Raw genomic sequence first — 12,991 nt, 5'->3', positions numbered from 1 at the left:
TATCTCCTCCTCCCACCTCTGACCTGTCTCACTAGCTTTGACCCCCCCACCAACCCGAACCAAACCACGTCTCCCTCCCGTTTGTTTTTTGTTGTTGGCCTCTGTTTATATCACGTCACACGCTCTCTCCTCTCTCCCCTTCTGGAGCGCGTTCGAACTCCCTACCTGGTGGCATCGCTGCTACCCCTCCGCCATCGATCGCCACTAAATAATATCTACGCCCTTGCCTACCTCCCTTTCTTCCTTCAGTCAACTCCGCTCCTCTGTCGATCCCCAGGCATCCGGTCCGGGACGATCCGCACCCCAGCTCTCTCCTGACACTCTGCGCCCGCGCTCTTTTTATTACCGACCAAAAGTCATCATGAATGACACCGGTGGTCATCCAGGCGTGCGGAGCCTGCTCGCTAAGTTCGAAACCAACCAAACTAGCGCTCCCTCACCACCCTCGCGAGGTCGATCCCCTGCCGGTTCTGACAACTCGGGCTCTGCTCGGCCTCTATCCAAAATCCGTGCGAGTTTCGTCGCTGTTGACGGTGCCACTCAGCCCAACCCTCTCGCAGGCTTGCGCAGTGTCAGTGTGCGCAGCGACAGCCCCGCCGGCCCAACTAGAGTGCGGAGCTTTCACTCGGATGACATGGAGGGTGGTTTGAAGAGCCCATTGTCGCCCACGGGCAATGGCTTCCCATGGAGGACCTCTGCTCCAACAACGACGGAGCAAGAGGTGGCACCGAAGGCAACCATGGAGAAAGTCGCCACGCCTCTGGTAGAGGAGGCCAAGCCGTTGGAAGATAAGGAGAACACACCTGCCGAGAACACCACCGCGCCCACAGCAGCGGCATCAAACCCCCCTTCCCCCAAGAAAACTGCAGCCCCGCGCCCAGCTGCGATCCAGGTGGCGAAGAGGTCGTCTCCTGTGAAGCCTGCTACGAAGTCGCCCACTCACCCTCGTACACCAACATCCCCAGCCAAGCCTGTTGATCACTCAACCAAGACTACCAGGGCGTCTAGACCATCTACCACCGCGAAGCCCACTCCGCATGAGCCCGCAAAAGTTGCAGCACATAAAACGAGCCGCCCATCTCTGAATCCCGCGACCAAGCCTGCCACCAGAACTGTGCGTCCTTCTGCGTCGGCTCGGGATTTGACCAAACCGACAGCGTCGAGCGTTTCTCGCACTACTAGAACGGTTTCCAGCTCTACTCGCCCTTCAGCAACCACGTCGACCACATCTACAACGGCCAAGAAGGGACCTACCGCAGTACCCTCTGCTCCTCTGTCGCGCAAGCCATCTACATTGAAGAATGCAAGCGCCACAACCCAGCGCCGCGCCATCACCCCAACGGCTGCGAGCCTTCGCAGACAAGCCCCTCGTGCTTCCCCTCCCGAGAGGCCGCACTCACGGACAAGCAACAGCAGCTCCAAGCCTGTGGATGAGGGTTTCCTGGCAAGAATGATGCGTCCGACGGCCAGCTCTGCCAGCAAGTCGCACGACAAGGTCGACATCAAGAGTCCGCCCCGCACCACCCGGACTACTCAAGCTCCACGCCGTGTTCCTTCGAAGCTCGAAAGTCGCCCACCCCGTCTGACTAAGCCTGATAATGGCAAGCAGCGTGGAGCTTCTGCAGAGCCTCAGAAGCCTCAGCCCAAGCCGGAGCAAGATGCTGCTCCAAAGGAAACCCTGGCATCGCATGTGGCCCTTCAGGAGAAGCTTGCAGAGCCTGAGCCCATCGTTCCCGAAGAGACTCCTGTTGAGGCCCCTGCCGTTGAGGAGGAGATCAAGGAGCCCAAGGAACCTGAGGAGCCTAAGGAGCCAGTGGTCGAAGAGGTAGTTGCTCCTGTGACTGAAGCCCCTGCTGAGACTCCTGTCATTCCCGATGGTGACGAGGCCAGCGAGGAGCCAGCCATTGTCGACGAGCACGTTGCTGAGCCTCTTTCTTCCGTTCCGGAAGATCACGCTGTCGCTCCCGCTGAGCCAGCCACCGATGAGGCCTTTGAGCCGGAAGATCTGGCTGAGGAGGTTGTGCCTATCGAAACCCCTGCGGACATTGCTACCGAGACTTCTGAGAAGACCCCCCTGGAGGCTTCGAACGACGTCAACCTTGACATGGACAAGCTTGCCATCAACTGAGGCAGGGCTATGATCCCGATCGTCGGAACCATGACCGGCAGCTGCACCCGGGGTTGAATAAAACAATCTACTCTTCTTTTCTTTTGACATACCTTTCTTATACCCTTGGTAATTGCGATGTGACTAGGCACATGTGCCTGTTTCCACATGTGTCTTCTCAATAGTTCATCATCTGTTTTTTTTTTTTTTTTTTTTTTTTTTGATTTTCCCCTTCCCCATTCCTGATTTCTACTTCTCTTCTTTCGGTTCCAGCGAACCTCTTGTTTCTCTCCAAGGAGCAAGACCGACGATGGTTGCATGTCGGAGCATTGTCCGGTGGAGTTGTTTCGGGATTCGTTGATCTTGATAGTTAGCGCTGTGTACGGAGTACTGCGTCTTGCATATGTACTGGGGTTTTCCGATAGGTTTTCCGATAGGTTTTCCGACAGGTTTTTGATCTTGCTTGTGCTTCGAATTCGGTTTGGTATTGGGTTGTAGGAAGCCTTAGGCTACTTACTAGGTTTAAATATTGGACTGAATTGCAAGCAACTGTATTTGTAACAGCTGTTCCACCAAAATGACTTACTTAACTCACTGCCCACCTGAAATGATTATTGAATGCATTATGGAAGTAGTTGTGGAAAATTGAATGTTCCATTCTGGGGTTCCTGCAAGATAAGATCGAGATAGGGCTTAGCGCCGAAATGCTCCGCAGCCAAAAAAAAAAAAAAACACTGGACTTGTTCCTGCCTGCTCTCTCCCATCTTCTTCAAGAACTCGAGCATTCCACCTTCTATCCTCTATCTAACATCAATCAAGGCAGCGGAGGCCGAGCTATTGGACTCACTTACTCACCAGTGTACTACCTGGATCGGTTAACACAATGGCGGGAGGAAGTCTGATCCGAGAGCAAGGAATCATGGTTCTGGCTGGGGTAGATGGGCCCGGTGGGTCAATGGCAAGAAATTTGTTCACGCCATCGCCTATGAGTCTGAGGGCATTTTGCATGGGCTCAGGGAGTCCGCTATCGTGAACAGCGCTCATTCTCTTCAGGCGCTAACCACCCTCGATTCGCTCGATCGGTTTATGATCCGTGAGCCTGAGAGAGTGGATCAAGCGGTTTTCGACTCCACCAGTCCACCTCGCTTCCCCAGAGTCAAAAATCTACTTACTCCACCTTTTGTGTGCAAAGAACCTGGCAGCAACCTGGTAGCAACCTGCAATCTACGCTCTGACTGCGACACACACCAGGATGGCAACCACCACCATCACCAAGACTCCTCCAGCACACTCACTGCTACTGGAGGGTAGCGATGTCCCGTCCTCTGAGAACGATAGTACACGCTCGCCTACCGCACGGAAGTTCCGCCTCCAACAGTCGGTGGTGATAGCCCAGCTGTCGGCCGTCACGCTTACCGCCAGTGTAATCAATGGGCTGGTCGTGGTCGGTCTGCCGACGATCACCAAGGACCTTCAGCTGCCGTCCTCGCTCTCCTTCTGGCCCTCGTCCGTGAGCAGCTTGGCCACCGCGTCCACCCTGTTACTGGCGGGATCCATCGCCGATGCTATCGGCCCGCGATGGGTTGAGCTTGTCGGCTCGTTCGCCAGCGGCCTATTGATGATTGGGCAAGGACTGTCTCGCAACGGGGATGAGCTGGTCGTGCTGCGCGCCCTGCAGGGCGTCGGGCTGGCGTTCCATCTCGCCTCGTCGATCTCCATCATCACGCAGCTCCTGCCTCCCGGCCAGGGCCGCAACCTCGCCTTCTCCTGTCTGGGTCTCAGCCAGCCCCTTGGCTTTTCCTTAGGGTTGGTCGTCGGAGGCGTGCTCGTGGACACCATCGGCTGGCGCGCGGGCTGGTATCTGGCCGGTGGAATCACCCTGTTCTTCGCGGTCGTCGGCCTGTGGGCTGTCCCGCAGAGCGAGACCCATCGACACGCGGACTTGATGCATAATGTCAAGACGCAGATCGACTGGGTTGGCGCTGGGCTCGCATCGGCCTTCATGGCGTTGGTGTGCTATCTGTTGGCGTGAGTAACTCCCCAGGCCCGTGTGGACATCTACTATTACGTCCCAGCACAACGGCTAATTATCAAAACAAAAAGCATCCTGAGCGCCGATCCATCTCGCATCCGCTCCGCCGAAGCAATCGTCATCCTATGCGTGGCAGCCGTCGCTCTCCCCGCGTTCGTCTACTGGATGCACCACCAAGTCAAGCGGAACAAACCAGCTCTCATCCCCAACTCCCTCTGGCGCAACAAGTCCTTCAGTAGCATCAGCGTCACGATCGCCGTTTCCAACGCCGTGATCAACTCCATGGAATTATTCGCCAGTTTATAGTACGTTCCTTTCCCTTGGCCCCTCCTCCCCAAGCAACCTTCAAGTCTACCCCCAACCCCCATCCCCCAACAACTCACTAAGAAAAACAAAAAAAAAAAAACAGCTTCCAAGAAATTCAATCCCTCTCGGCCCTGCAAGCCTCCATCCGCATCCTCCCCAGCCTGGTCATCGGCATCCTCATGAACTTCGTGATCGGGGTCTTCGTCCACCGCGTCCCAGCCTTCTGGATCGTGACGATCACCTCCATCCTCTGCGCCGGCTCCCCCCTCCTCATGGCCCTGATCCAGCCCGCCTGGCCCTACTGGGCCAACGCCTTCATCGCCCAGCTTCTGCAGCCCGTCAGCTTCGACGCCCTGTACACGGTCGGCCTGATCATTATCACCGACAGCTTCCCCGACACGACGCAGGCGCTGGCCGGCGCCGTGTTCAACACCTCGGCGCAGTTTGGCAGCGCGCTGGGCATGGCGGTGCTGCAGGTGATTTCGACGGTGGTGGCTGCCGACTCTCAGAGCAAAGAGGAGAAGCAGGCGTTGATGGCCGGCTATCGGGCGAGCTTTTGGACCATGTTTGGGTTTATGCTTGTTTGTACGGTCGTCGGGTTTGTGGGGTTGCGGAAGACGGGGAGGGTTGGGTTGAAGAGGGATTAGGGGGGGGTTTTTTTTTGGTGATGGGATTGGGGAAGGGGGGTTTGGTTTACGGGGGTGGGCTGCGTCTGGATGGGTGACTCAGAGGGTAAAAAGTATCCTTGTGTGTAGGTGATTTTTGTGTTGCTAGGTGTTTGTTTGTATATACTACTGTACTGTTGAGATGGATCGTGGTGCGTCGTGTGGAGTGTATTGTTACTTATGCATGTCTTCTCTATTGTTTTCAGCTTTCATCTACATACGAAAGGTGTTTTCAAGGTCATAACATCATTTACAAATTAGCTAAAACTACCGGACAACCCGATCATGACTACAGGAAAGTACACACTAATCACCCAACCCAATACACACACCCATGGACAGGCTCGTGCAGCAGCAGCAGCTACAGCCTCTTCTCCAACTTCTTCAGAAATCGGTTCACACTGTTCTCCACCCGGTACGCGCTCTTCACGAACGTCTGCGGCCGATCCCCGGGGTTCTTCATCGCCTCCTTCGCGTACTTCTGGTGGCGCGAGGTCGCCTCCGCCTCCGTGGGTCGGTACATCTGTCGGTGGACGTCGTACTCGGCCAGTGCGTTGCCGCCGGCCACGGTGCCCGGTTGCTCGTACGAGTAGTTCGAGTAGCCGGCTATCGCGACGGCCGGGTGGATGGGAGGGGGTGGGGTGGTCTGGGGGTGTTGGTACTGATATTGGTTTGTGTACGGGGTCTGGGGCTGGGGCTGGGTTTGAGATTGGGTTTGTGGAGGGGGTGAGAGGGGCTCGGTGGGAGGGGGTGCGAAGGTCATGGCAGCAGCAGGGTTTGCATTCTGAGCTGTTGCGTCCGTGGGGGGTGGTGCAAATGTCATGGTGGTTGCTTGCGGCGGCCCGGGCGGTCCAGGGAGCGAGCCCGTGCTGCTGAGTGAGCTGCGGGGCTGGTGCTGCTGCTGGTATCCTGGGCTTTCGCCGGAAAGGAAGGCGGTCGTGTACGACGGGACTCCAGGGGGGCTGGCGATGGATGCTGATCGTGTCACCGAGGGAGAAAAGCTCAATCCCGTGCTTGGCGGTGGAGAGGCGTAGGTTCCTGGCATGGTAGTGTGGGGTCCTGGCGAAGCAGGCGAAGAGATCAGGGAGGAAAGTCCCGGGGACACTGGTGCTGCAGAAGAGGGAAACGGGAATCCTTGGTCGGGTGCAGCGGCGGCGGCCGCGAGACCCGTGCCATTGGCGTAGTCTTCTGGAGGAGGGGTCTTTTCGCGGTGCTTGATCGGCTCCGGAGCGGCGGGCGCGGCGGGGTTGTAAGGAAGGGGAGCGGATTGAGGGGCAGGATCCTGATGTTGCTGTTCAGTCAAAGGAAAGTGAGATCCGGTGGGAGCAAGGGTGGACGACATTGGAGGCGGAGGAGGGAGGGTGCTTGATGGGGTAATAGCCTGGTAGTTTGATGCAGGGTTGGCGACCACTTCTGCCTGAGAGTTGCGCGTCTGTCCGTTCTGATATGCGGGGTCAGTGATGGCCACCGTCTCCAGCTGTTGGACTACCGAGCTGACGGTACTCTGAGGTGGAGGGGGATATGGGTGTCGGTCGGTTTCAATCTGCGCTGCGGGCAAATCCCGCTCGATGATATCGAGAAACTGGTTCGCATCCTCCACGGTCCAGAAGTAGATGTCTAGCGTGTGCAGGCGCACCAGGCTCTGCAAGTCATCGTCGACTAGCTCCCATTCAGCCGCGGTGCCTGGTGGGGGAGGAAAAGCAGGCGCATTCTGCGCCGCAGTTTGCGACTGCCCGTCTACCGTTACTGTGCACAGGGTCGGGAATTGGGTTGAGTGTCGCACGTGGATCTTGTCCAGAGCTACCAGCATGCGTCAGTGAATCTAAGCACAGTGTGGAAAGATGGCAGCCTTAGCTAACCTCCATTGAAAGCGTCTTGGTCCGGGGTACCCGGGTTATTTGCGACTTCGATTCTGATTCTGCGCTGGGTGGCGCTCTGGAAGAGATATAAATAGGAACCTTTGTCGAACCGATGGCGACGAGTCCTTGGACTTGGTTGCGCGAAATAGTAATGAATATCCGCGAAGCTACAGGCGCGTCAGCTCATTCAGACAGTTGCTGGTGGCGAAACTGGCGGGGTAAGAAGCATCGCAAGAACTTACACTGTCAGCACTCGCTCCTCACCCGGCAGTGGTGGCATGGTCAGTGGATGTCGTTGATGTTGCGACGTTCAAGAGAAAGCGATATACCACGAGATTGACTGTGGATGGAAAATAAGGGGAAAGAAGGCCCATCGACCAAGCGCAAGGCAGTGAGCGACATTTTAAACATCGGGAAGCCCATAGGAGGGGAAGATCTGACTGGCTTGTGACAGGGTGAGGAGATGCAGCGTGCAGAAGCCCGGCGGCTACAGAAGTACGACAGGCGATGTTTAATTGGTTGCCGCTTCGGCAGCTTGTGTATAGATGCCTGGAACAACAGGCATCACTCGGAAGCCGTGATTTTGTTTCTCCGAAAATTTCATCTGAGCTTCCCGCCGCATCCTCGGAGGTACTCTGGGTACCGCGACGCGATTGACGACCATACCTTTTGTTGCCTGCAGCAGAGCCTGATTCTTTCATCATCTCTTCGGTCTTGACGCCAACCCTCTGTTTTGCTTCTTGCAGGTACGAATTGTCCACTTACACCCCTTGTGGTTGTGCTGTGTTTGCTCACATTTCTCTCCGCCAGCGGTCTATCCATCCTGCTTTCCCGCACTGTGTATCCTGTCTTGCATTGGGAATTGACCACCGGTATCCGGTCTTACGAATCAAGATGTCTCTCACCAACCTCTCCCACGTTATCTCCCACCTGAACAATGTCACCAAGGCCCGCCTCGGTCTCACCTCGATCCCCAACACCAAGCTACACCTGAAGCTCTGCCTTGCGCTGCAAAATGACGGATTCATCTCTACCGTTGTTCGTGGCGGTCCGACCCCCCCCGCTCCGCATCAGCTCCTTGGCCACCCCAGCTCCGAGGACATCGAACCTGTGACCCAAGCGAACATCGCCTCCAGACGCCTCTGGCTCGGATTGAAGTACTGGCGCAGCGAGCCGGTTCTGGGCAAGATGAAAATGATCAGCACGCCCAAGCGGAGAGTTACCGCCAAGCTCGAAGTCCTCCGGCGTGTAGTCCAAGGTCACAACACCCCCTATATCGAGGGCCTGCGGTCGCCGGGTGAGAGTTTGTACATCTCGACGGATAAGGGCATCATGGAGGCGAGAGAGTGCGTTGAAAAGAAGAGTGGCGGTCTGGTCCTGTGCCGGATCAGGTAAGCTTGGGAGGGTGAAAAGGAGAGCTTCCATGTCTGAGAGTCGCTTGGGCTTTGCATTTTAACCGGAGTTTGGCCAGTCGCAGTGTCTCCTCGCATGCCGTGTATGTTCATATTGTCTTATTATTTGCGACTGTTGGTTGGATACCTTGTATAGTAACATAACTCATTTTCCTTGATGCATTATTTATATTGCTCTGTCGAGCATCTCTTCGTGGCTCGCACCGTGACGACTGCAGGCGATCCAAGTCTGGACTGAGGTGCCTGCTGGTCAGCAGGCACTGGAAGGCGCTCGGTACTCGAGTCGGTCACCCTTCTGATTCCGGGAGTATATTAGAAGTCATGCGACTGGTGAGCTTCGGCCATCGCATGCCATGCACCTTGCGGCAGCCATGAGCTATAAGGGCGCTCGCTGAGTTGTTCTAGTCTCTGGACTATGTATTTAGCGACTTTATTGACCGATAGCATCTAGCATTCCTGCCTCTAAGGTCGGTTCTTTGTCTTCAACCACTTGCGATTGGCTGAATGCAGCTCAGAAGACACGACAACCGGCCATGGGCCTGTCTGCTGAGATCTTTTCTACCATCATAGCTTGGGAGTTTGATGTTGGTCTGCTTCAATGTGGACGAGAGTTCTTTTCTTTTTCTGCTGCCGGGCTAATCTTGAACCTCGCGAGAGGTCGCCTGATCGTAGCTTGCTTTGAAACTAGAGAAACTTTTTCTACGATCGCTTCCAGTCTTATGACTGGGTACATGGCAGCGTCAGAACAGTTGTTTATCGGATAGACCCGTCGGGACCGGCTATGTTGTTCTGGATTCTTCATTCCGGCTGTAGCATGCTGTTAATGCCGCAACGTCCGCATCAGCTAGTCTGCCTGTTATGCTCGGCTCGACGGAGATTCCTTGTCTTGCGAAGCAGCCTAGGAAGGTAGTGTCGTGTCGCTCGATATCCGCTCATATAGCGGCCAAGCCTATGGGAGTTTGTTGTCGGGAGGTGATGCCGGTGAGAATTCAGGGAATGATAGCGTTAGGCCGCCACCGGACGCTCGTAGATGTGGTGCCAGTTGAATATTTGCCGTGATCGCCGACAGGTCAAGGCGATAATTCTATTACGGAGCTCGTGTTGGGTCCCGTATTCGACCTGCGGTGGTTGTTTCCTCGGAACAAATGCGTATATACCGAGACTGGACGGACATGCTGCTGACTGACTCGAGCAATGGGAAATAGGTCGTTCCTTGCGGAACGAGTTATCGAAGGCTGGCCATATGTAGGACAGTGAAACCGGGAGTTGTAAACGAAATGACATAAGACAGAGGCTCCGGTTGGCTTTGGCTTTAAGCATGGCAGAGGAGAAGTTCGTTGCCCGGGATTGGCACACCCACGAATCAGTGTTGCTCCCTTGTCGGGAAGTTACCTTAGCGACCTCTCGTTGGGTCGCAATAACGTACACTGCACCATGTTTGAAAACCCCGTACTCCGGCATTGTCTCACCATTGGTGTCTGGATCAATCGATCGGATCATCGGTCAATTTGAAAAACAAGAGCTTATTCGTCCCCCTCTCGCGTTTTCCTTGATTACCGATCATCATCATCATCATCATCATCATCATCATCTTCTTCTTCTTCGGATCGATGATCTCCTGCTAATGCCAACCTCACCCATACCGGGGTCGACAGGCAATGATGGTTCCGGACACTACCCATCTTGCCAGGGATCCCAGAATTCCATTAGTATGCGATGCCTCCATTTCGTCTTTCAGGATTGGAAATGCATGGTTTTATAGCCAATAACTCAGTGACGCTATTGCTGCGTGTCGGTGGCCTAGACGAGCATTGCGGCCGCCAAATGATTGCCCGCGCCAATAGAGTGTTGGCCAACACATCCGCTCTGGGCTTGGGCAACCAGGCGTGCAGCAAAGTGTCTGCCCAACATCCTCGAGGGATCAATGGCAATCAGGTTGAGAACTGCAAGCTCCCCACACTCAAACCTCGACTGTTGGGCCGCCACCCGTGTGGTATGGAGCAGCAGTTGATATCTGCTTCCGACCCACTCCTCATTGTATCTCTAGTGTGTTCATTATTATTGCCCTTTTTCCTATAGAGTTGTCGGGGCGCGCCGTGGTCATTTTCGAATGCTAAACGACAAGGCTTTCAAAGCTATCTCCCAGCGAGGGTCCGTGGTGGTATTGGTGGAGTCAATGCTAGTGTTGACTATGGTTATCTATCATGGTGTTCAGGTCAGTACCTGGATAGATTGAATAGTTATCAGCGGATTGGCATTGAAGGATCTATGAATAGATAGATGGTCAGTGGAGACGGAGACCATAATAGGGAATCGAAATATCAGGCTATGGTGGGGATCGGGATTGTACCAGGTTAGCTGGCTGGTTTGCTTGCTTTAATTGCTTGCTTTGATTTAGTGACAATGACTGGGTACCTTAGTTAGCAGGATAGTAGTGTCGGGAGTAGTTTGATATTGCCTCAGGGCGAGGGCAGGCAGGCAGGCAGTCGGAGGACTGAGGCATCCACCACTCTTCTGCCCTTTCCCGAAAGGGATGATCAATCAATCATCCTCAAACTGTCAACTATGGAGTACAGTATCCGTACACACCGTGCTTTCCCCACCATCCCATCCCCTTTCTTCTTCTTTGATGCAGTATTCAGCCACCAGTCACTCACTCTAGTCCTCTTCGACCAAGTGGAGACACTGAAAATGCTGGCGACAGGCAAGGCAGAAGAGGGACCAAACGGGATCATCCACTCTGTGCCCAGGAACTCTAAACAGAAGCAGTCTCCCGCGCCAACTGCCAGTCTGCCACTGAATACCTAGAACCTGCATTGGGTCAATTGCCTGGATATGTCGTCCTCCCTTCATTTAGTGGATGCATCTTCCCTGCGCAATCCGGCCGGTCCTTTGCTGCCCAAACCCCTACGCAATGCATCACCGAATCCTTCAACTCCTCTTCTCTTACGTTTGGTTTTGACAACCGCGGTTGGAAATGAGATCAGCGCCTGAGAGTTGGCGATAGCCTGCTAATGGATAGTTTGGCTGCCTCTTGCAGCCGGGTTCATCCATGGCCCTGTACCCCATTATGCCTGTGCAGCTCCCCACTCTCTCCGTTCTTATTGTCGTGAATGCCGCTTTGCTTATTACCATGGCCTAATTATCGTGGACCTAGCCGTGCCGGGCGTCTCTGGCTCAATCGATCCTACTAGCTTGCCCTGTCAATCGAAAGGAGCACTGTGGGGTCGAACCTCGATTGGATATGGGTCCGAGATTGATCCTTTGTCGCCGTATATACAACTGACCTATATGACTACCGGTGGGCACGCGGTTGCTCTCTGACAGGGACGGGTTGCCTTCCAGGCTGATCGAGTCTCCCAGTTGCCACTGCTGTGGAGCTCTTCATGTCCTCTCCTTCTTCGTACCTCACACGCTTTAGAGATAAAAAGCTTATCTGGCTCCTGCAACAAATCGTTATTGTACCTGCCATTCATTCAAGTCAGGTTGTTTTTATAAACGTCTTCTCTATTTGTTGTGAGATTCAGCCTTCGATGGTCTGGACTGACTCGCCACCGTCCTTCACAATTCCATAACCACTCAGCTCCCCAGTATTGTTCGTCACTATCTGATACCAGTCACTATAGCTCTTGACATTCATGCCACCTGTTCTTTCGCCTCCATTGATCACCATGTCGTCGGGCCTCAGTTACTTTTCGCGGGTAACAGGAAGCAGTGGCTCTTGTACGCAGTCCATTGGCAGCGATGATTCTTGGTCTCATCACAGGTTAGCATGAATCGAGATCTTCTGTATCTCGTCTTACTCAAGGACATCCAAGTCATCTGGAGGGCTCACCTTTTGCAGTGGCATTGCGCCCCAACATCCGCCGATGTATGGGACTCCGAGCGAAAGTCCTATCATTTACCACCCAAGGTACCAATTCATCTTGTACTACTATTCGTCATCCTCTCCAGAAGCATTATTGACCGAGGGAAAACTTACTCATAAGCAGCTCTACAAGGATGTCACCACCCCACGTTGAACGTGGACCCATGAACGTCCCGAGTGCTGCGGCGAGGGGCCCCAAACCTATTTCACCGGATTTTAACTTCTCCATGCCGTACAGCGGGCTGCCAGTGACTTCCCAGATCAATGCCAATATAGCTGCACCATCAGGAACTTCACTACCACGCCCTACCCCTCATTATCCGGAGTGGGACCATCCTGCTCGCTTGCCGGCGGAGACTTTGAGACGGGAATATGACTTCGCTAGATCTTTCGAGACACCGGAATACATGGTTGAGAGAAACAGCCGACGGGCTGGTGACAGAGTTAAGGGCACAACCCGATATCATTCACAGAGAAGACCATCAAACCGGGATGAGTTTGACGGCCCCCACCAATTACTTGAGCCTCCCTCTCCGCGTGTGATCGCGGCACAAGGAAGGGACTTGCCTCATCTACCTACTAATCTTGATGTTTCAGAACAAGATCGTATCCTGTCCTCGGTGAACGACCGACTATCGCAGTGCGCTTTTGACTTTGTTGCAAAGTACCAGTTTCCAATCCCACTGGAGCCTGACAAGAGACAGGTGAGAGTTCCCTCAGACCGTGAATGGACTGAGTGGGT

The 12,991-nt window shown here is 54.5% G+C and overlaps 5 protein-coding genes across 5 annotated transcripts; 3 read left to right on the top strand and 2 right to left on the bottom strand.

The window, feature by feature from the left end:
* Positions 1-129: 129 nt before the first annotated feature.
* On the top strand, positions 130-2,277 carry BO86DRAFT_141898 (uncharacterized protein). Its single transcript, XM_025666213.1, has one exon. The coding sequence runs from the start codon at positions 362-364 to the stop codon at positions 2,126-2,128; it is 1,767 nt and encodes a 588-aa protein (XP_025532204.1). The 5' UTR covers positions 130-361; the 3' UTR covers positions 2,129-2,277.
* A 609-nt stretch (positions 2,278-2,886) lies between these two features.
* BO86DRAFT_353996 (MFS transporter) lies at positions 2,887-5,092 on the top strand (the record flags this gene model as incomplete). The annotated part of the gene is made up of 3 exons (XM_025669555.1): positions 2,887-4,135; positions 4,211-4,444; positions 4,549-5,092. Exons 1-3 carry the CDS (start codon positions 3,360-3,362, stop codon positions 5,090-5,092), a joined length of 1,554 nt encoding a protein of 517 aa, XP_025532203.1. The 5' UTR covers positions 2,887-3,359.
* A 256-nt stretch (positions 5,093-5,348) lies between these two features.
* On the bottom strand, positions 5,349-7,399 carry BO86DRAFT_385773 (uncharacterized protein). Its single transcript, XM_025671183.1, has 3 exons — positions 7,212-7,399; positions 6,970-7,136; positions 5,349-6,910 (listed from the first exon to the last, which is right to left on the bottom strand). Exons 1-3 carry the CDS (start codon positions 7,247-7,249, stop codon positions 5,472-5,474), a joined length of 1,644 nt encoding a protein of 547 aa, XP_025532202.1. The 5' UTR covers positions 7,250-7,399; the 3' UTR covers positions 5,349-5,471.
* A 203-nt stretch (positions 7,400-7,602) lies between these two features.
* Positions 7,603-8,707, top strand: BO86DRAFT_353992 (mitochondrial 37S ribosomal protein uS8m). The gene is made up of 2 exons (XM_025669554.1): positions 7,603-7,715; positions 7,780-8,707. The coding sequence occupies exon 2, from the start codon at positions 7,864-7,866 to the stop codon at positions 8,362-8,364; it is 501 nt and encodes a 166-aa protein (XP_025532201.1). The 5' UTR covers positions 7,603-7,715; positions 7,780-7,863; the 3' UTR covers positions 8,365-8,707.
* Positions 8,708-9,265: 558 nt separating this feature from the next.
* On the bottom strand, positions 9,266-9,989 carry BO86DRAFT_141707 (uncharacterized protein). Its single transcript, XM_025666212.1, has one exon. The coding sequence runs from the start codon at positions 9,879-9,881 to the stop codon at positions 9,387-9,389; it is 495 nt and encodes a 164-aa protein (XP_025532200.1). The 5' UTR covers positions 9,882-9,989; the 3' UTR covers positions 9,266-9,386.
* Between the last annotated feature and the right edge of the window lie 3,002 nt (positions 9,990-12,991).

Source organism: Aspergillus japonicus (assembly GCF_003184785.1).
Source record: "Aspergillus japonicus CBS 114.51 unplaced genomic scaffold BO86scaffold_4, whole genome shotgun sequence".
Lineage (NCBI taxonomy): Eukaryota > Fungi > Ascomycota > Eurotiomycetes > Eurotiales > Aspergillaceae > Aspergillus > Aspergillus japonicus.
The sequence above is the reverse complement of the archived record's forward strand: the minus strand, read 5'-3'. Positions and strand labels throughout refer to the sequence as shown.

Bases quoted from the DNA above. Each gene is read 5' to 3' on its own strand.
- BO86DRAFT_141898 (XM_025666213.1), top strand. From the start codon at position 362: ATGAATGACACCGGTGGTCATCCAGGCGTGCGGAGCCTGCTCGCTAAG.
- BO86DRAFT_385773 (XM_025671183.1), bottom strand. From the start codon at position 7,249: ATGCCACCACTGCCGGGTGAGGAGCGAGTGCTGACAGT. The intron at 7,137-7,211 runs GTAAGTTCTTGC...ACGCGCCTGTAG, and splicing joins GAGGAGCGAGTGCTGACAGT to CTTCGCGGATATTCATTACT. The intron at 6,911-6,969 runs GTTAGCTAAGGC...GCATGCTGGTAG, and splicing joins CCAAGACGCTTTCAATGGAG to CTCTGGACAAGATCCACGTG.
- BO86DRAFT_353992 (XM_025669554.1), top strand. From the start codon at position 7,864: ATGTCTCTCACCAACCTCTCCCACGTTATCTCCCACCTGAACAATGTC.
- BO86DRAFT_141707 (XM_025666212.1), bottom strand. From the start codon at position 9,881: ATGATCCGATCGATTGATCCAGACACCAATGGTGAGACAATGCCGGAG.